At 32.7% G+C, this 22,558-nt stretch overlaps 1 protein-coding gene across 2 annotated transcripts in view; it reads right to left on the bottom strand.

The window, feature by feature from the left end:
• Window positions 1-1,014: 1,014 nt before the first annotated feature.
• LOC134718793 (NADPH oxidase 5-like) overlaps window positions 1,015-22,558 on the bottom strand; it is a 55,116-nt gene continuing 33,572 nt past the window's right edge. Inside the window, exons 3-16 of one of the 2 annotated variants that reach the window (XM_063581521.1) lie at window positions 19,383-19,494; window positions 18,435-18,585; window positions 15,977-16,187; window positions 14,928-15,319; window positions 14,239-14,414; window positions 13,399-13,590; window positions 12,037-12,169; window positions 11,297-11,470; window positions 10,531-10,554; window positions 7,744-7,793; window positions 5,646-5,702; window positions 3,504-3,713; window positions 2,514-2,789; window positions 1,015-1,853 (exon numbers count right to left, since the gene is read on the bottom strand). In XM_063581521.1, coding sequence (XP_063437591.1) covers window positions 1,722-1,853; window positions 2,514-2,789; window positions 3,504-3,713; window positions 5,646-5,702; window positions 7,744-7,793; window positions 10,531-10,554; window positions 11,297-11,470; window positions 12,037-12,169; window positions 13,399-13,590; window positions 14,239-14,414; window positions 14,928-15,319; window positions 15,977-16,187; window positions 18,435-18,585; window positions 19,383-19,494 — 2,290 coding nt within the window. In that variant the 3' untranslated portion in view covers window positions 1,015-1,721. The remainder of the gene's footprint in view (window positions 1,854-2,513; window positions 2,790-3,503; window positions 3,714-5,645; window positions 5,703-7,743; window positions 7,794-10,530; window positions 10,555-11,296; window positions 11,471-12,036; window positions 12,170-13,398; window positions 13,591-14,238; window positions 14,415-14,927; window positions 15,320-15,976; window positions 16,188-18,434; window positions 18,586-19,382; window positions 19,495-22,558) is intronic. The other variant, XM_063581522.1, reaches the window with a different exon arrangement.

The following is a 22,558-nucleotide window of genomic DNA, read 5'->3' on the forward strand; positions in this document are numbered from 1 at the left end:
CATGGGTATACATGTAAACCTTGTGTTTCATTTGAAGTTGTGTTATGAATGAGATAGATCATGAACATAAACCTTGTGTTTTAAATGAGTTTGGGTTATGAATGAGATAGATCATGGGTATAAACCTTGTGTTTCAAGTGAGTTTGGGTTATGAATGAGATAGATCATGGGTATAAACCTTGTGATTCGTTTGAGGTTTGGTTATCAGTGAGATACAACATGGGTAGACAAATAATGATTCATTTGAGGTTGGGTTATCAATGAGATACAACATGGATATAAACCTTGTGATTTATTTAAAGTTTTGGTGAATTGACCTCTGTTGTTAAAAGCAAATCCGTATCTCTGCACGTCCGGGCTTCTAATTATGTTTATAAAAGAAAAGAGAAAGAAACAATAGGGACATTTAAACAGATAAGTTGAAAAAGCCCTGACATCGCAATGGCAAACACGAATGTGCCTATAGTGAAAGGATACCCAAACGCATTATCATTTTCTGTGTTCAGTGGACTGTGAACTTGGGAGTTAAAACTCTAATTAGAAAGATCATATCATGAGGAACATGTGTACTAAGTGTCAAATTGATTGGACTTCAACTTCATCAAAAACTACTTCGGACAAAAACTTTAACCTGAAGCATGACGGACGGACGGAGCAACAGGAATCCTAAACCCCAAAACTGTGATTGATATGCAGTGCTCCGGAAGGATAAGCAAAACGTTTTAATTGCCAGTTCGAAATTACCAAATTGTTGATCTGAAAAAAAGTACATTCATAAAAATACTGAACTCCGAGGAAAATTTAAAAAGGAAAGTCCCTAATTAAATGACAAAATCAAAATCACAAACACATCAACATGTTAATACATAACAATTATCATATTCCTGACTTGGTTCAGGCATTTTCTTATGAGAAAAAAATAAATTGAACCTGGTTTTATAATTAGCTTAACCTCTAACAATCAAATGCCATTATACTGACAACGATGCGTGAATAAAACAAACAGAAACAAGATAAGCCAACACGTTATCGGTTTTGTTTTTATTACAAATGTAGCAAACTTTACAAATTAGAGATACATAACTTGTTGATTTCTGCACTATAAAAACTTAAAAGAAATAACAAAATAAAAACATGCTGTAACGTACAAAATAATATGTGTCCATAGGACAAATATACCATAATCCTATGCATAACAATCCGGATAAATTCTGAAATTACACAACTTTTTCTGACATCGAAATCTAATTTAAGCTAGGCATGGCCCTGTTTAAACTATATATATATATATATATATATTGGGAACACCAATTTAAAAGTAGACATGTTAAAACTATTGTGAACGTTTCGACCATTAATTCGATTAAGAGCCTTTTATCACTTTAGTTTTTGAATAAACAAATTAGATCAAAAGATTTGAATTTTTTAAAATATTCAAAATATTCGTTTTCCTCCCTGGCTCATTACGGATGACTTTGTTTTTTTCGATACTTGAAACAACCAGGGAGATGTGTTTTTCACCGGTATTGGTATGCATGCATATGGCGATAAACGGTGTTTATACAGTGCTGGAACTTCAAATTGTTCACACCGATAAACTATTTTAAAAGTCTAACGTATTATGTCTGTTCCCTTTAGAGAATCTACTAATACTCAATATAAATGCTTAACAACATTTGATTCACTGAAAATGATAAAATAAATATCCAAATGTTTCGATGTTAAAAGTTTTCTTTAGAAAACGCAAATGAAAATCTTTCTGCAGCTTCTTTTATGATCTTGCCTAACTGTGGTGCACCGCAAAAGAAAACCTTTATTTTTCCTTTATTCTCTCCTTCAAATGATTTGAACAGCTGAAATACAATAATTCTAAATTAGTTATCGCTATCTAGCATATAATAAAATATTTAAAGAAAAACAAATAAAAGACAAAATTGTATGAACTTCGATTTCCCTGGTTAAAATTGACGGACTGACAGAAAGACGGAATGTCGAAAGCCGAAAGGTCAAGGGTATCACATAATGCCCTCGTTGCCTACGACAGGACATACATATTTTGTAAGTGTTTTCTTTTTTAAGTGTCAATGCGTTTTTTAAGGCCATTCGTTTTGAAATTCCCACTGAGTGCGTTATTTTCGTTTTTTTTTAATTCTACCAATATTGGTTGTCTAAAAGGATGACCCCAAATACTATATTATGATGAGACAACTAAACATAATGTTTTATAATAACAGACGTTATACTATAGAATTTTTGATTTTCTGACGATTTTATATTCGGAGGCAAGCAAATTTAGTATTCAGTCAAAAAAGAGTAAATACAATATGTAAAACCAATGTAATAATCGGTAAATTGTCGGAAAATAATGTTTCCATGCCCAACAACATAATCGAAAAAGAGTTAATTTTTACCCCAAATTTCAATATCAAATTTATAAATATTTGTACCCTAAATTTCGTTTAACTTACCCTGTAGCAAGCTAATTTTTCATAACTTGTAAAGTTTGTACTAACCTTATTCCAGTCAGGTCGTCCTGGCTGTGTTTTAGTTTTTAACCCCGTTATTAAATCCTTGTTTGATTTCTCATGCATGAGATCTAATGCTATTTGTAATCCTATGCCTTTCATGTCTGTCTTTTTCTGTGCTGCGGTCATAAACATATGCATGTCTATAATTTTACTATCATCTTCTTCTTCGTTATCAAGGGACTGTTCGATTTCTAGGTTTGTTAGAAGACTTACGAACCATTCGAATGATTTCTGATCTCTGTTTATCCACACAAAATCAACCTGCAATTATTAAAAAAAAAATCAAACTTTTTTTAATTCCGGAATTCTTAAACTTAAGATTTATTTGAACATTCTTGATTTAAAACATATAATTTTTTATATGAACGTCGGTAAACGAGCTTTCTTTTTTTTTATAATTCATCATATCGTTTGTTTCTAGTTTGAAATGTTATTTAGGGGCATTTGATAGCATACGTCAATGTTAGATTTACATGTAGTATTATACTTTCAGGCCGGCTATGGCTTACGGTGGAAAACTCCGTGTTGCTAAAATTCTCGTCTTTTGTAACATTCATGCCTGAACCTCATCTCGTGTTGATATATCAAACCAATAACTAAATGCATAGAGTCTAAATTTTAAATGAGAACTCAATATTAAATTGTGCAGTGACAATCAATAACTCTGAAGAAATACTTTTCTTTTTTCTACAACCTGTTTTCATAAACTAATGTTCTGCTGATGGAAATAACTAAAAACTCCCTTCTGTGTTTGCCACAGTCTTTGAGTTTCGGTGATGGTGTCCTTACCGATTTCATCGAGGTATGCGCTTTTTTTCTGGAATTTACCTCCCTTGTTTTCATTGTGAAATGAACTGTTTTTGGAAAGCCGGAACGTGCACACTTAGGACTGGTACTTACCTTCCTGGTTTACATTGCAATATGAGTTATTAATCGAAGTCAGGAACGTGCACACTTAGAAAAACTGGTACTTACCTTTCTTGTTTTCATTGCGGTATGGGCCATTGATCCGAACCAGGAATGTGAACATTTAGGACAGGTACGTTTTGATTCTTTATATCTGTACATTATACTTTGAAGAATGGACGCCATTGGGGTTACTCCTATTCCTGCTCCAACTAGTATTGCATGCTCTGTTTGGAAAATTTCTCTAGTTGCTGTCCCATAGGGTCCATCAATGTAACACTAAAATAACATAGGTTGAGTAAAAATATTGTTAAAAACAATAAAATCAGTTCATATGATCATAAAATGGAAAATGGAAATGGGGAATGTGTAAAAGAGACAGCAACCTGACCATAGAAAAAACAACAGCAGAGGGTCACGAACAGGTCTTCAGTGTAGCGAGAAATTCCAGCACCCGGAGGCGTCCTTCAGCTGGCCCCTAAACACATATATACTAGTTCAGTGATAGTATGACCTTCTCTTATTATACTTTCGTAGGCAGAAAATAACAACAGATAACCTTTTATAACAGCTGATAATTAAGGTATGTGTTTTTCACATTTTTGAAGGCCGTTTGTTTTCCTATTATTGCATACATCCAGTTCATTTTGTCTCATTTCCATTCTCAATTTTATCTTGATGATAGTTATCCCATTGGCGATTATACCACATCTGCATTTTTTAAAACGATACGTTTTCCGTGTGCATCATTCAATCCTATATCTGTAGAAACCTGACACTTCTTACCTTTCCAAAGAGGTTTAGTTTATCTTTTTTTTTTTGGTGAGATTCCTGTTGAAGACTTAATCTTTATTTTTCTTTACAAGTTTTTTTAACGTTGGTTGTATCACTGTGTCAGTTGTTTTTCCAAGACTAATTTGTGTGTTGCTCCATTTGCGTCTAGTATGTATTAAAAATTTGTAAGGGTTCCGCGGAACCCAGTGTCTCGCCTACTTTTGCTGTAAATTGCAGGCTCAACAAAAATGAGGAAAAAAATCAATAAAAATATTCCTTTTGATACAATCTTTTGATTGTAAGAAGCTTCTGTCCAAGTTTGGTAAAATCCAGCATAGTTTATTATTCTAATAAATGCTTTATAAACTTTAACTGCAGACTTTACAGGTATGTAATGTTAACTGGAAGAAAATCTAAGTCCATTTAAGCGTAAAATACCGAGAAAGTGGATTTTTTTTTACAAAATTTACTTCTGGATACTATCCTATGATGATAAATAAGCTTCTGTCCAATTTTGGTACAAACCCAGGATAGTTTAAGAAAGTTATTAAAATTTTAAAAACTTTAACCACAGAGTGAATGTAATGTTTCCCTGCAGAAAAACTAAGTCCATTTAAAAGTAAAATATGGGATAAATGGATTTATTTTTTTACAAAATTTACTTCTGGATACTATCTTCTGATCATAAATAAGCTTCTGTCCAATTTTGGTACAAACCCAGGATAGTTTAAGAAAGTTATTAAAATTTTAAAAACTTTAACCACAGAATGAATGTAATGTTTCCCCGCAGAAAATCTAAGTCCATTTACAAGTAAAATATGGAAAAAATGGAATTGTATTTTTACAAAATTTACTTCTGGATACTATCTTATGATCATAAACAAGCTTCTGTCCAAGTTTGGTAGAAATCCAGTTTAGTTTAAGAAAGTTATTAAACTTTTAAAAACTTTAACCACAGAGTGAATGTAATGTTTCCCGGCAGAAAAACTAAGTCCATTTACAAGTAAAATATGGAAAAAATGGAATTTTATTTTTACAAAATTTACTTCTGGATACTATCTTATGATCATAAACAAGCATCTGTCCAAGTTTGGTAGAAATCCAGTTTAGTTTAAGAAAGTTATTAAAATTTCAAAAACTTTAACCACAGAGTGAATATTTGTGGACGCCGCCGACGACGACGCCGACGACGACGGAATGTAGGATCGCTTTGTCTCGCTTTTTCGACTAAAGTCGAAGGCTCGACAATAAAACCAAAACCTGTTTTTCAACTAAAAGGAAAGAAAATTAATCGGTAAAATTAATATTGGGTTCCCGTTTTAGGTGTCGATTTGACCCTTTTGTTTAGGTTAGGAGTCAACCAGGTGCTAGTTTTACTTTTTCTAGAGGTGCCGAACTAACAATGCCGAATGGATTTGACTTGAGTGAAATACGTACCTTTACTCTCACGTGCTTGTTTTTCTTTTTTATTCTGTTTTGCTTCTCTACTTCTTTCTGCAAAGTTATAAAGACATTCTTATACATTGAATATTGATAAACGTTAAAATATATAGGTCTGATCAATATATGATTCTTTATCATGTCTGTCAATTTAGTTTTAAATAAAATTACGACATGAAAAAGAATGATAGATTTTGATTTTGTTTGCAAAACGTCCTGTGGCAAATAGTTCATGCCTAGTCCGAAAGAAAATGAATCGACCGGAATGTGGGGATTGTTCTGAGAAACGTTGGCTAAAATAGTTAGAGTGCATGCTGTCTAGCTTTAGGAATTCTCTCTTTTGGCACCAAGACCATATGGAAACGTCCAAGACTAAAAATCAAAATAGTGGTATTGATAATTTTTACCGGAGGTTTCTAAGATTTGTAGGGTTCGTCTTTGATGTCACGTCATTGTGGACCGAAGGAAAAATGAGCATTGCACATAGACTAGTTCCCTGTCCTTTATCTGTTTGGCTCTGACCCCCGAAACGTTTTAAGGGAGAGAACCAGACTATTGTACTGAGGTCTCGCAGCTTCACGGGAACGTCTTTAATATCACGTAATTGTGGATAGAAGGCTAAAATTTCATGGTCAAATGCTCATTATTTAGTAAAATGGTATATCGCAAGTTATGTTAGTCAATGCATCGGAGAGATAACTAAGAAGTATCACTAAAGTAGCCATACATTCTAATATTTTGTCGGACCTTAGTACATTAATGGTATTAATAGTGTATCTCTAACGTTCAGTAGCCCGTCAACACTCGTGGCAGGTGCGCTCGACAGTTTTCTTGCCAAAGTTTGGTGGTTCTCTCGTGGGCCTCTGGTTTTTTTTCAAGACAAAGGTAAGGGTATACATGCGTTGTTTAGCACCAAAAATCAATCAAGTATTCTATAGTCCCTATCAAATTCGTTTTCATTAAAAAAAATATCAAGGTGAAAAACAGAATTCTTCCCTGAAATGTTATAAGAATTAAAATCGAAGATTCATTCAGTAAAATGTAGAAAAGGATCAGTTCTAAGTATAAGGTTTGTCTAGCAATATGAGATTGTCAATTAAAAGAAAAACCTTGTAATAAAACAACCTTGTGGTTTGTGTATCTATTATAGCTTTACTCCGATCATTGATTTACTACCACAATAACAATGGTTTTAACAATACCATTTAAAGTGTATTGTTTGATTACAGTGCGATGTGTTCGAACCCCACCCGTTCGGGTGCATTCGACTCCATTCTTAATTGACTATAATTTTCTGTTATCCTATCGAAGATCAAAGATCGTTTTTTTTGCATCGGGCTCTCGGACTTTCTCATGCAATATAAACTGGCTACCTCGAAATAGCCCAAAAGTTGCGCTTAAGGTGGTACCGTACACTTTCACTAAAATTAATTTGGCTCGTTTAATTTTCATAAAATTCTGTCAAAGTAAATTAATAAAAATATGCAAATTTCAAAAATTTTTAACCAACCGTTTTGTCAGAAAAATTACACTGGTTATATGTAGCAGTTTGACAAACACCAATTTTGATCATTGTGAAGCTTCATATTGCCTTCACAAAGCAACACAATTAAAACGTTTAGCTGATATTACAGAGTTATCTCCCTGTAGTGTTAGGTACCACCTTAAAAGTCACATTACAACATCAACAATCAATCAATCAGATCGATGTGTGTTGTTGTACCACCATCAGAATAAATATATTCGTTTGTCCATCGATAGTTTTTCGCTTTCAAATATTTATTAGTTGTGACGAAAAAAAATAATGATGTCCTTTGATTACAGCCAAACATTAATATGAATATAATTGACCGGACTTAAATAAAAAATAAAATCTATGGGCTTTCTTATCGCGTTGTACATAAAAAAATATATTGTATTATTGACATTTAGACACTGGTCAAATGATTGTTGTTTGCTTGATGTCCAGTGGCAAATTGTACACTGAGGTATTATATTCAAGACGAAAATTTGTCAGTAGATATTAAGTATTATTTATTGTAAAATATATTTTAGTAGGAAACATAATATATATTCGTTTGTACTAATAACTTACCTTGTCGAAGGAGGGCTTCACAAAACCCATTGATTTGCTTCTCTGACGACCTGGCAAATAAAAATAAAAATCATAATAACATAGTTTTGTATGATGTCTGAAAAAACATTTCACGGAACTTGAAATGGTTAACTTTAATAATACAAACACTAACATTAATAAACATATGATTATTGATACAGTCATGTCAAGAATGTTTGATAATTATATTAAAGAATGGAAAAGTACTGTTAGTTCATCCTCTTCAAGACGGAGAAATGGGCGTTATAAATTGAGAACCTATAATATTTTAATCAGGATAATGTTGTTGAAAACTACTGCAAACTGTTAATGCATTTTTGTGAAAGAAGCGCCTTTGCAAAATGTAGATATTGGGTGGATCCTATTAGACTGGAAACTGGGAGGAATGAACATTTGCCGCTGGAAGAGAGATGTTGTTTCAATTGTTTTAATACTGTCGAAGATGAATATCATGTTATTTTGCATTGTCCTATTTAAAATGATCTTAGACAAGTTCTTTTTACTGAGTATCTTAAAATTGATGAACATTTTAATAGCTTTACAGATTATCGGAAAATGGTATTTTTATTTTCGAATCAAGATATTATAAGACTATGTGCCAATTTTATTCTTAAAAGACGCTGAGAAATTTTATATTGTAAATAATAATTAAACATTTTTGTTGTATAATTTTACCATTCAGGTTTATCCTTTATTATGTACATATACATATAGATTTAGTTGAATATCGTCTCTCTTAAATCTGTACAGATTGGCTTATGTATACAAAATGTATCTTTTATAAATGTACTGTGTAATTTTATACATAAGGTGAGACGTAAATAGAATATTAAAATTGAGAATGGAAATGGGGAATGTGTCAAACAGACAACAACCCGACCATAGAAAAACACAACAACAGCAGAAAGTCACCAACAGGTTTTCAATGTAGCGAGAAATTCCCGCACCCGGAGGCGTCCTTCAGCTGACCACTAAACAAATATATACTAGTTCAGTGATAATGAACGCCATACTAATATCTAAATTGTACACAAGAAACTAAAATTAAAAAAATACAAGACTAACAAAGGCCAGAGGCTCCTGACTTTTGACAGGCGCAAAAATGCGGCGGGTTAAACATGTGTGTGAGATCTCAACCCTCCCTTTATACCTCTAGCCAATGTAGAAAGGTACATTGTAAAACGCATAACAATACGCACATTAAAATTCAGGTCAAGAGAAGTCCGAGTCTGATGTCAGAAGATGATTGAATTGAATTGAACTGTCTTTGTTATCATTGACCATAATAATAATCAAAATCAATGTTTCTCTTGATGGAATAGATATTGGAAAACATATGTTTTATAGGATAGAGACAGGCTAAAATTTCTTAGTAAATCTTTATAGCAAAAAAAACAGAAGAAAAAATAACACAAATCTTTTCACTATTCATCATATTATATTCTTTAAAAACCTAAATATTTCTCATTAATCTTTTGTTTATATCATTGTTTGTATTGTATTATGACAATTATTGATGTTGTAAAGTTTTATACCAATTGGGGCCCATAATTGGAAAGAAAATATCTTCTTCTTCAGAATATAGTGTTTGTAGGCCAATTAAAAATACAACACAAACAATATGTTAATAATATAAAAGATCCATTTTTTTAAATCTTGTGATCAATTAGTTTGACAATCACCAATGGCAGTCGGCAGGGTCAGGGTCAAAGAACACCCGTTCTTTGACCTGTTTATCAAATGCGTTTTGTCAAAATGGTGTTTGTGTTGTATTTAGGCTTCTTTAGAACGAAATTTGTTTTATATGCACACGTATAGAAATAGCCGTTTTTATCCAACATAGGTTTTTTTTCAATTAAATCTAAAAAAAGAAGATGTGGTATGATTGCCAATGAGACAACTATCCACAAAAAACCAAAATGACACAAACATAAACAACTATAGGACACCGTACGGCCTTTGATGAGCAAAGCCCATACCGCATAGTCAGCTATAAAAAGCCCCGATAAGACAATGTAAAACAATTCAAACGAGAAAACTAACGGCCTTATTTATGGAAAAAATTACAAAAAAAAGACAATGAACGAAAAACAGATATGTAACACATAAACAAACGACAACCACTGAATAACAGGCTCCTAACTTGGGACAGGCACATACATAAATAATGTGGCGGGGTTAAACATGTTAGCGGGATCCCAACCCTCCCCCTAACCTGGGACAGTGGTATAACAGTACAACATAAAACTTGTTTTTCTGTTAATATATACACACATTTACACACATAGAAGTCAACAGTATTAAATAGCGAGTAGAAACACACAGATATTATTGTTTCCTGTGCTTAATCCGTTTGACTCTGACCAGAGACATATGTATATATATCTATGCTCTGACTCAGGTACACGTACTTTGTACAGGAGAGTTCTACCGGTATGTTAAATAGTGTTGCAAGGGTAAGAACTTAGTCTAGCTTAATATACTGCATGCAATGATAATTATATAAATATATGGAAGCAAGAAACATAAAACAAATGTATGTGTTAGGGCAAGCATAAACAGTTGATGTTTTATTCAGACAAGGCAAGTATTGACCGTTTCAGAACCTAAAGGACTATTGGTAAATGTATTGTTCGTACCCTTTTTCCATTATATGTATGACTTTTATAACCAATCACGACAATTTGAAAATTATACCCAGAATACATTAGATTCTGAAACGGCTAATTTATGTATCAAGCAGTATATATTTAAATATATTCTTACCAAACTGCATGGCATTTGATACCTCTAGTAGAAAATATGTTTCATGCATAAAATTTGCTCAGTTAAGTCATTGAATCATGTGAAATAATAAATAAACATTCGATATTATTTAAGAATATAATTTAAATGATATTGAAAATTAGGACTATAATTATTTTAGATATAAACATTACTCTGAAATAAAAGTTCTCAAACTACCAAGTAGATTTGAAATCGTTTCGTTTTAATTGTGCACAAAATCTTGAATACTATTGCCTGCAAACATTTTTGATCATTCAAAAAACAGTGCTAACTACCCGTCAAATAAACAGCTCACGATGGTGCTGTGCATGTATATATAGTGCTTTCAAAAATTGTGCTTTTGGAAGATTTTAAGTAATTGATTCGGTCGTTTTTTTTCCAAACTTGCTTCATTTCGTATCTTTCGTATCTTAATATTCTATGTTTAGAACACACTTCATTTTGCATGCAGTTTTTCTGAACTATGACTTCAAACGGGGCATTTTAAAGTGTATTTGATATCTATGTACAATCTACCATGCAATGTGCGTTTAATTTAAAATTGATAATTTTTATCCCCTTTGTCAGAGTGTTGCATATGTCGGCAGTGCAGTTTGGTGTTTTTCAGACTTTTCGTTGATTTTCATCTTTTAAATTAGTACTTTTCTGCTAATTACTACTAGCAGCTACGACATAAATGATAGCTAAAAACGGTATTGAACACACACTTATCAATCATTTTTTTCTCAATTGTACATGTACATACCAATTGTTGACTTTCTCCTTGAACCTACGGCAGACTTGCGCCGTCTTTCAATGTCATCCATTGGACAATGGTCATCGTCTAGGTCCTCGGTTTCTCCGGGGTCGTAATTCTCAAAGTGCTCGTATAATTTCTTTGTCCAGTGTCCAGCTGATCTTACATGTAGCCATAATCTTCCTGTTAAAAGAGACACAAATCTGTAGTAGAATACTTTATTGAATTCATTCGGGCATTTGTGATCAGTTATACATACTGCACATCAACTCATTTTCGCGAGCGATTTATTTCTCGCAACTTTCGTGAGAAAAAAAATAACGCAAATATAAATCGCAGCGAATACATTAAACTTATGTCTTTCCTGTTAAAATAACAATGTGTTTCGTATTGAAGGCATACGAAATTTAAGGGTACGAAACACCTAAGGGTGTTTACTCTTTAAATACCAGCTGAACGTTTTAATCATTCACATTTAGTAAGGAGAAAACAAGCTTCGCAATGATCAAAACTATTATTTTTCAAACTACATTATATCCAACGAAATTATTCCTGTAAACTCGGTGGTTCATTTTTATATTTATGTAAATGTCAGTCAACATGTCAAAGTTAATACGTTGTAAAACTGTATGAAAATAAAACAAACCAAATCTATTTTACCAAAAGTGTTGGGTACCCCCATTAAACCATTATTAAATGACCCAAAAACAAATACACTGATCCCTCCGCATCTATTCATTTATACGTACCGTCCATTTCTGGTGCACTACTTATTGTAAATGGATGCCATTCGTGTTCAGCAATTGCAGGAATTTGTATATTCAAGTAATCCCCTGCTTTGTAAGAGAAATTATCAGGTCTTGAAATTTCTAAGTGTGTGACCTATAAATAAAATTGAAAAAAGTGTGTCATGTAATTTTAGTTGACAACAGAACTATATAAGTTCATATTTTAAGCAATGAGTTTGAAAATATATAACAATTGGTGTTACATTTAGGCCTATCTGACCTTTTACAGAAAAAAACTCATCAATTTTGTGTGACCATATCATTCGATTTCAGTACTTATTTTTGTTGTAACTCTCAAATATTACATCATTGCATAATCCAGTAGCATAGCTTCGTTCGAAGCCAGCTTTTTAAATGCATACATACATGAGCGAGGGTAGGAGGGGTCCTGGTCCCGAATTCCCGTGCTTAAAAACATGAAATCCCGAAAGGGTCAATCCCGAAATCCCGAGCTTAAAAACACCCGATCCCGGAGTCCCAATAAAGGTCCTATTATCCTCCTTCATACATGTGCGTACCATACTCAATCATTTAAGGGTGATGAAAATGTTTCGTTTTAATATCATTGTCTTGCAAGAGTATTGTTATAAATAATAATTACATGTACATGACGAAAGCACGTGAATATGCAAGTATAGTTTGTTGAAATTATATGAGTTGAAAATGAAGTTGAAGGAAAACCATTTGGTACTAGTCTGCAATAGCAGTTCAATTTTCACTATCGTCGTGTAACCAATAAATGAAATTTCATCGATTCAACCATATTTATAAATGTGGTACATGTATATGAAGGTACATTTTTTTTGATATAGTACGCCTATTATATAAATCAAAACATCTTTTAGAATCATCGATTTTCATCGTTATTTAAAAGATAAACTGTCAAAACTGTTAACGTGAAATATGCTGCTGCAGCTTCACCCTCTCGCGAAAAATGAATGCATTTAAACGCAAAACATTTCAACCCACAAAATCGTCAACTTTCAGCACAGTAATTAATTCAATGCAAACTTATATTATAACAAAATTAGATTGAATAATTCGTATCGTAGATGTTATAACAAAATTAAGTTCAATATTCGGGTACTGAAACATGGCCTGCTTTCCCTCATTGCCCTCAGACTCTCGACAGACGAACTACATCTGTGAGAGCTGAGTCTGGAATCTTTACATATTGTGGGGGAAACTAGCTGGAAACAATGCCGGCCGGGCGTACATGTAGTTGCCGATGAAGAGACAGGTCGAGATCGACTGACACCTATAAGTTTCAAAATTCAAACTTTTTAATAAAATAAATAAAAACAAAAATAATAAAATACTAACCCCAGACGGCAATAATGTAATTTCTTCGATATAAGTATTACCATATCGCGCTCTCTTTATAAATTTTGATCTTGAAAGCTTTTCCAATATAAACAGAAGCCCAGGAGCTACAAACCATTTCCAGAAGTTAGAACCATGGATGATAACAAGAATCCAGAACGGTACATACAACATATGTGTCCAGTAGAACACCTACAAAAGGAACATAACATTATGTGTATATTGTATACATGTACCTGTATCAAATATGTGTGTCAAATTTAAATATAAAATACACAGGCATATTTCGAATATAAAAGCTACAAATAAAACATGTTATACACGGTTTTACGTAAAAACTACATCCCTTGGCATAGGATGTATTGGTGAACGAGAGATGTCAAGGTACCCATATACTGTGGATTCGTTAATTTTCGTTCGGTTGGATACCAATTTTCGTGGATTTCTTGGTAATAGATAAACCACGAAATTAAATGTTCAACGAATGACAAATTTTCTATAGGCTTGTATGTAGACATCATCGAAAGCACGAAAATAGATATCCACGAACATGCAAATTTTCCCTAATCCACCAAATTTGGTATCCATGCACGAAAATTAATGAATCCACAGTAGATTAAGTATATGTATGACTTTTTCTCTCTCTCATTTAAGTGTTTATTTGCATACGTTCCTCTATGTATAGATTGGATCAAATATTCGAAAACATTGTGTTTTTTTCTTCCTTAAAGCTGATTCATAGTAAACTACACATTTTACGGGTGAAACTTATACGCTTTTCTTTATTTTTAATTAATCTTTGAATTTACGCTCATGCATATGTGCATGGGTTGTACGTACCTGGAAGTGTCCACTCCTCCGGACAAATGGCATTGAACAAATGACCATTATGATCACTATAATATCTAATCCCCATCCAGTCAGAATAGCTGTGTCGTAAACCCATCCAAACCCCGCTTTGGTTGTAAATAAAATCTCCCAAAGCTTCAGATCGTCTCTGGATTTATCCAGTAAAACTAAAAAGAAATGCCGAAGACTTCATTTAAAAACAAATATTATCTGCACATTCGAAAAATGTATTTTTAACGTTTCTTTTAAAGTACTAGTATCTATTTTTATTGATTCATATGTGAGGAGGTTATGGTTTTCTTTTACATTTGTTTTATAAATATAATCTACGAATTTCGCGCGTCTTTATAAATTTAAAGATTCAATATTTTATTATAGTCTCTATAGTTTAAAACAAGAATGTGAATACTTTACATGGATGCCCCACTCACACTTTTATTTTTTCTATGGTCAATGGACTGTCAACATTAGAGGTCAAAACTCTAATTTGGCATTAAAATTAGAAAGATCATATAATAAGGGACATGTTATAGATTTATTGTACTTGAACTTCATCAAAAACTACCTTGACCAAAAACTTTACATGAATCGAGACAGACGAACGTACGGACGGATGAACGGACGAACGGACAGACGAACCGACACACAGACCTAAAAACATTAACAAGAAGTATACTTACATGCATTCCCAAAATGAGCGATTGTATGAACAGCGCTGTAAAACGCTATCATGATTCCCACCATTTTGTGAAATAAAATATGTTGATCAATCGGCAGTAAATTGCCTATTTTTGTCATACGCAGATACGTCAACGATTTACGGAGCATTAGAACGAGTATAAACATACAGTTGAAATTCAAATTCATTCCACAAACTCTGGCAGCAATGATAAATCCATTCGATGTCCGATAGTTCCAACCAGCATAAATTCCAAATCCAATGTTTGCCAAAACATACCACAAAAAGAACAACACTTTTCGTACATTATTTAGAATATATCTTTTTGTGAAATATCTTGAGAAACCATCCTTTTGTTTCTTCTTACTTGGCGGTTTCATCCACTGGGCGGCACTAAAATAAACATTTGTGGTCAGATTATGTTTTGATTTGTTACTTCATAAGGGTTTTCAATCCCTGTTTTATTTATTTATTTTTAGTTTTAATTGGTTTTTTTTTGCTACCTTCTAAATTTCATTTCATCAATAGTTCTACATAGATTGCATATGTCTTTTCATTTTCGATGAATACCACATTGAGGACGAATACCTAACATGTTGATGAATAAAGGTTTATTACAATATTGCAAGTAAAAGTAAAAATGTATTCGCGATCGTCAAATGCACAACTGACGGTGACTACTCTTTAAACTATAGTTAACTCGGTATAATGTACATGATAGATGTTTCTGGAATATGTTTAATCAAATATGCTTACATTTTAGAAATGAGAGATTGAGGAGTGTAAAAACATAACACGTTTAAAACTATTTATCCTGGCGGATATTTTCTCACTTCTAATCATATCGCTTCCACGTTATTTCAATTTCGGTAAAACATTTGTGGATTTGAAAAAAAATTGTAAACAAGAAGTACTTATTCAATGGTATTTTATAACACAGTCTACTTTTTAGTTTTGTTTATTAAGTTTGACAACTTTGGTTAAGAGCGTTACCTAATAGATTTTTTCAATAACTCAATAACACCCCAGATCTTCGGTAAAATGCTATACCTGATTGATAAATTTTCAATAACACCCGGATGTTTCTCCAGTTCCGCTTTCAGTTCGTCAAATGATATTTCCCCACTTCCGTCTTCATCAGCTGATTCAAACAACAAAGCAGTCAGACTGTCTAAATCATCCTCACTCAACTGTAAGGAACTTTCCTCCATGCACGATCTTAACACGGTCTTCAGCTCATCAATGTCAATAGTACCACTTTCTTTTGGGAAAATATCAAAATGTTAAGATAATATTTTGTTTAAAATTTAAATCATTTTTTTCTTTATCTGGCATATAAATAATTTTAGAAAGTTAAAATCTAAACTATTGTAGAATAAACTTTTAAAAATGAAATTTCAAATTTCAATTACGTGAAATTCCAATTACCTTTGGGTGCAAGACATTTCGAAATAAACGAAGAATGCAGACAATGCCTCTGCCGGCATGACACGTGATAGAGGGGCATAACTCTAGAACGGTATAAGTGAAGGCACCGAAATTCGGAATCTTTTTTTTTGGTTATACAAATTGTGTTTAAGTTTCAGAACATTTGGTTGAGGCACACTAAATTTGGTGAACACAAACTTTGTTGGATGTACGGACGGACAATAGCAACACATCATGTTCCCTCCGCAGCGACCGGGCATAAAAATTACTGTTACTGGTATCAATTATCTATAAGATGTGAGCAATATTTTTTCTCCCAACTGGTAAACGTAAAACTAGGCTTGAAACACGTGTGTCACTCAAACGACTTTAAAAACGTCTTCCTAATCAATTACCGATATTTAAGTCAAAGGATAATTAAAGTTTTAAATCCGAGATTTTTCTTGCTTTTGGACATTTCGTCACAACAACATCTTTCTTTTCTAAACTATCTTTAAAAGCGGAGGAGACGCAAAAACGTTTGCTTCAAACACGTGCGTCGCAAAGTGGTAAATAAATTCTGTACATGTGACATTTAGCAGAAGCCATTTAACCATATCATTTTGTCAAACAATTCAATCAACACCTTTATTAATATAGTCCTTTGATGTCGATAGCTATAAAATGCAATCAGCTGATTATTGACTTTCTGTCCAAACCTTAATGAGGTCAAGGTGAATTCCGAATATTGTCTGATCGGGTAAAGTCCGAGAAACTCGAAAAAGTAAATAAACAAGATGGAGGAAAATAAATCGTTCTATATATTTCTTTCGCCAAATTCTTTCGCAAATGACGAATTTTTATCGCCACAATTATTATTTTTTCGCAAATTGCGAAAATGGCGACCGCCAGCGGAAACCCTGGCTATACGGCTTTTTAACATACAGCGGCAAATCAAATGCATATTCAGGACGCAAACATTCTAATGTTATACGAATATTAATCCTACGTTGTACTATACCAACACACTGAGTCGGAGTTTTTTTTTAACTTGCTAGTCCAAAAGGTAACAGTATAAAAAAAGAGGGACGAAAGATACCAAAGGGACAGTCAAACTAGTAAATCTAAAACAAACTGACAACGCCATGGCTAAAAATGAAAAAGACAAACAGAAAACAATAGTACACATGACACAACATAGAAAAATAAGGAATAAACAACACGAACCCCACCAAAAACTAGGGGTGATCTCAGGTGCTCCGGAAGGGTAAGCAGATCCTGCTCCACATGCGGCACCCGTCGTGTTGCTTATGTGATTACAAATCCGGTAAATAGTCTAGGAAGACATTACATCCCCATCAGACACATGCTAACCAGTCTATGCTCTCATTTTATTAGACAACTGGCATAGGGTGTTAAGAACACATATTAATTATAATTTTTTTATCTTGACTCGGAGGATATTCGAACCCTTGTCTTCCCGAACTCGAGGCGACCACGTTATCAAAAGACCCACTTTCCCAAGAAAATATCGTCTGTTGGTATAACATCTGATTGTTTTGAGATTACTAATAGAATAGTAGCAAGTTTGATGCCGTATTTAATTAAACATTTCATGATTCAGAATGCTTCTCCTTATAAAACTATTAGTTCTTGTTTAGAACAAGTGTGTTTTGCTCATTGTTGAAGGTCGTGTGATGACTTATAGTTGTCAACTTCTTACTTTGTTGTTTGATCTCTGGTTGAGAGTTGTGTCATGCATTTATGCCAAACCTTCTTTTGCTTATTTATAATGTTAGCAAATGCTGCGTAGCAAGTGCATTTTGAACATGAAATCATTTACGATGTGTCTTTTTAAAAGTATGCATATACAACATGCATTTCGGTGCCTTTTATAGCTGACTATGCGGTATGCGCATTGCTCATCGATAAAGGCCGAACGGTGACTAGTAGAAGTTAATGCATGTGTCATTTGGTCTTTTTTTAGAGAGTTGTCTAATAAGTAATCATACCACATCTTCTTTTTTAATATCTATTTATTTAGGACATTATTTATGTCATAAATAAGAAAATAAGATTATTATTTTATTTAATAAACTACCATTTGCATCATAAACATCAAAGAGGAATTTGAGTTTTTCTGCTGGTGTCCCCTTGGTTAGTTTACGGAGACCAACCATGAGTTCGTCACATTCTATAGAACCACTTCTGTCACTATCAAACAAGGTGAAGAAACGTTCAGCAAAAAAGGACTGAAAGAAAATATGTATAATGGTATTAATAAAATTAACGGAACCAATTTTCTTGCACCAGACGCGCATTTCGACAATACATGTCTATTCATTGATGCTCGTGGCCAAAATATTTGCAATCCAAAGCTTATATTAAATAATACGTGTGTTTTGTTTTAAAAACTTATTTTATTGTATTTATTTAATTTAACTTTGTCTAGACTTGGGAGGGGACAATTGATATCTTGTATTGAATAAATCAACGTCCAGTCCAGTGGCAAATATTTCATAAATGTTTAAGTATGATATCATTATTTGAACTGATTTAGTCTATTAAACTTCAAGTGGCTCATAATTAATGCATGTAAGACGTTTGAAACATTGAATCAAATTCATTTTGTGTGTTTTACGTCCAGTGGCAAATATTTCATGAATGTTTAAGTATGTTTGTAATCTAGAATTGAATTAATGTTGTCTGCTTTAAATAAAGTCAAGATGCAAATATATGATGCATGTTCAAGACGACTGAAACTTTGAATTGATTTCAGGCATGGTGTCTGCTTTACATCTTGTGGCTTATATTATGATTTGATACCTCTCAAAAGAACGGTATACATGTATCTTGTATATAATTGTCTGTTGTTAAGAATTCTGCTAAAAAGACAAGGAAAATGCGAAATGTGTCAAAGAGACGACAACCCGATAACCTGATCATAGCGTAAAAAAATCAGCCAAATTCTACCCAATGGGTCTTCAACCCCAAGGGGAAACTTCAAATTCAATCTTTGATTCAGAGTGACTTTAGATTTTCAATTTACCTTTTTCACCCCCAATGCATTTTTGAACTCTTCCAAACTTATCTCTCCATCTTCCCCTGCAATCTTTTTGAACTGTACTTCCATCCATGCCAACCATTTAACCTCTTCATCTCTATTTTAAAAGCATACGATCATTGTTATATCAAAATACAGATCATATAAAAATACATTTTGTACTACATGTATAATTGTTGAGAATAATTGAAACGTTTTAATGACAGATAGTTATCTATTACATGTGTAACATGAAGCAGTACATGTTTACCGTTCCATAGTATCTGTGTAAAAGAATATACTTAAAAAGTTCATTAATATGTCTCAGCTGGGGGATCTCTTACCATTAACTAATTTATCAGGATCTTGCAAAATGTTTTTGTTATTAAGGTGTTACCTAACACTACAGGGAGATAACTCTGTAAAGTCAGCTAAACGTTTCAATTACGTTGTATTGTAAAGGGAATATTAAGCTTCTCAGTGATCAAAATTGGTGTTTGTCAAACCACTATATAACCAGTGTAATTTTTCTGATAAAATGGTTGGTTCAAAAGTTTTGAAATTTTTATATTTTTGTTAAAGGGTCAAAGTAAATACTTTGTCAAAATTTTATGAAAATTAAACGAGCCAAATTAATTTTTATTGAACGTGTTGGGTATCATCTTAAGTCTGTCGCAGTGTATTTTGTATACAATTGTCTTTCAGGACTGCCTCCCGGATCATCTGATATCAGGTGAAGTCAGTTTTCAGTTTTCTATCTATTGTTTGTTGAATAAAGTGTGTCTTTTCAATTTTTTTTCGTAAATTCCCGAGAAGTCGGTGGGTTTTCTTTTACTTATGATTTAATACATTGTAGATGTTTTTCCAGTGAAAAAGCTATTCATTATGTACTTCAATGATACAAGCGCAGATCAGGTTTAATAAGATGCTCGTGAGAATAAGCAAAACCTTATTTTGACACAATTTAGCAGTAATAAATAAATAGCGTTGACTATTTAAAAGTAAGAGCCCGCCGGTTGCGGCTTTTATGAATCCGAACCTGTGGTACATGTACAAGGTATATATTAGCTTAATATTTTCTAACTTTCATTTATGGAAATTAAGCTAGAATGTTTGCAATCACGTACATCAATGCTTGATTTTGAATAAAATATTACAAATAACCTTGAGTGACATATCTAATACAATCAGTGAAACGCATGAGGGAATGACCTTGCGAAGTACCAGCATGCATTGGATATGCACGTACTTGACATGAATATGTCAACAACAAAAATCTAAACAAAAAAATCGATCCCGGCTTCAAGTTTATATTCCTGATTTAGGAATGATTAGGATATTGAATACCGAATTTCAAATTTCTATTGCAATGGTTTTTTTTTGGCTGCGCATGTGCAGTGTAAAAATTAAGAGGTGTGGTACGTGTATATATTTTTGCATAATTTCACAACGTGAATGACATTGTTTTATTTACGAAGACAACAAAGAACAATGGCTGAAAATAAAATAAACAAATACAAGTAAGAGACGACATCAAAAGTTCAATGTAGGATAAAAAACTTAAATCAACTATTTATTTTTTTTTTTTTTTTTTTGGGGGGGGGGGGGGTGCGAGGTTAACATTGCTGCAAGTTTTCTTAATCTAAAATCGATTTTAAATATATCCCTATTGGTCAATAAATTTTTCCCAAATTAAGTTAAGAGGGGTGTGTGGGGTCAGTGAAAAAAACTATGTGAATTAAGATTTTTATCCTTCATTGAACTTTTGATGTCGTCCCTAAGAGCATGGCAAACAAATTATTGAACGATGTTAGAAGGCAATAATATTTAAAAAAATATATAAAAAGTAAATTAATTATATGTTTATATGCAGTAGAGTAAAACGATATAAGATAAGTATGTAAGTATCAACTCATTGTTATTATAAAAATATGAAGATGTGGTATGATCGCCATTGAGACAACTATCCACTAAAGTCAAATGAAGCGGATGTAAGCAATTGTAGGCACTGTATAGCATTCTACAGTGATAAATAGTTATCAAGGTAGTAGGATTATAATTCTATACGCCAGACGCGCGTTTCTGCATAAGAATCATCAGTGACGCTCATATCAAAACATTTATGAAGCCAAACAAGTACCAAGTTGAAGAGCATTGAAGATCCAAAATTCCAAAAACTTGCGCCAAATACGTCTAAGGTAATCTATGCCTGGGATAATAAAATTCAAAGTTTTGTAAACAGGAAATTTATAAAAATGACCACATTATTGATATGCAACACCGAAGTGTTAAAGCCATATTGTATAGTCGGCTATGAAAGGCCTCAAAAAGAAGAATATGAAACAATTCAATTGAGAATATAAACAGAGAAATTTATAACGAAGCAATTTACGCAGAGCAATTACAAGAGACAGGAACTATCGAAAATTAGTAAACGTCAGCCTCCTGACTTGGGACAGGCACATAAACAGAATGTTGCGGTGTTAAACTTGTTTGAAGACGCTAATAATTCCCTAACCTATGACAGTTGTTTAACATCACAACACAAGAACAATTTTATTATTTAAATTACAGACCCTCTGCTTGCTTGCTTGCTTAAGGTGAAAATTATTTTGATATATTAACAATTTATAAACTTGTATTATTTTTCAATAACTTATTAAATAAGTTATAACATTATTTCTTAACTGAGAATATTAAATGATTTTACTGAACTAATTGAAATTTGAGATCGTATTTGATATACATGTACCTCTTTTTATCCCCCTTGTCATATTCAGAAGGGAATATACATGTATATATTTAAAGGCATTGGCTCTCCATTGCATTTAAAATGTTTACACATGAAGGAATCAGTGGCTTTTTGTCGATATAAAAATTTTACACAAGTATGTATAACATACAGGAACATTTTTTTATCGGTGTTGTGTTTATTTTATTTTTGGTGTTTATTTTATTTTTGATAGATTTGAACTTTTTTTCACTTTTTTTATTAACGATATTACGAATAGAACAATACCTCCCCCCTCATTTCATCCGGAAGATATCTCCGCGCAGTAAAAGTAAATATTTGTTTACATAAACGAGATAAAGTTGCCGTCTTGTTTTACATAAACCCCATATCGTCTTTTTTCAAATCATCTGTTTTGCAGACTTATGATATCTAATAAAAAGTATTTTAT

The sequence above is a fragment of the Mytilus trossulus genome, chromosome 5, assembly GCF_036588685.1.
Source record: "Mytilus trossulus isolate FHL-02 chromosome 5, PNRI_Mtr1.1.1.hap1, whole genome shotgun sequence".
Taxonomy (NCBI): Eukaryota; Metazoa; Mollusca; class Bivalvia; order Mytilida; family Mytilidae; genus Mytilus; species Mytilus trossulus.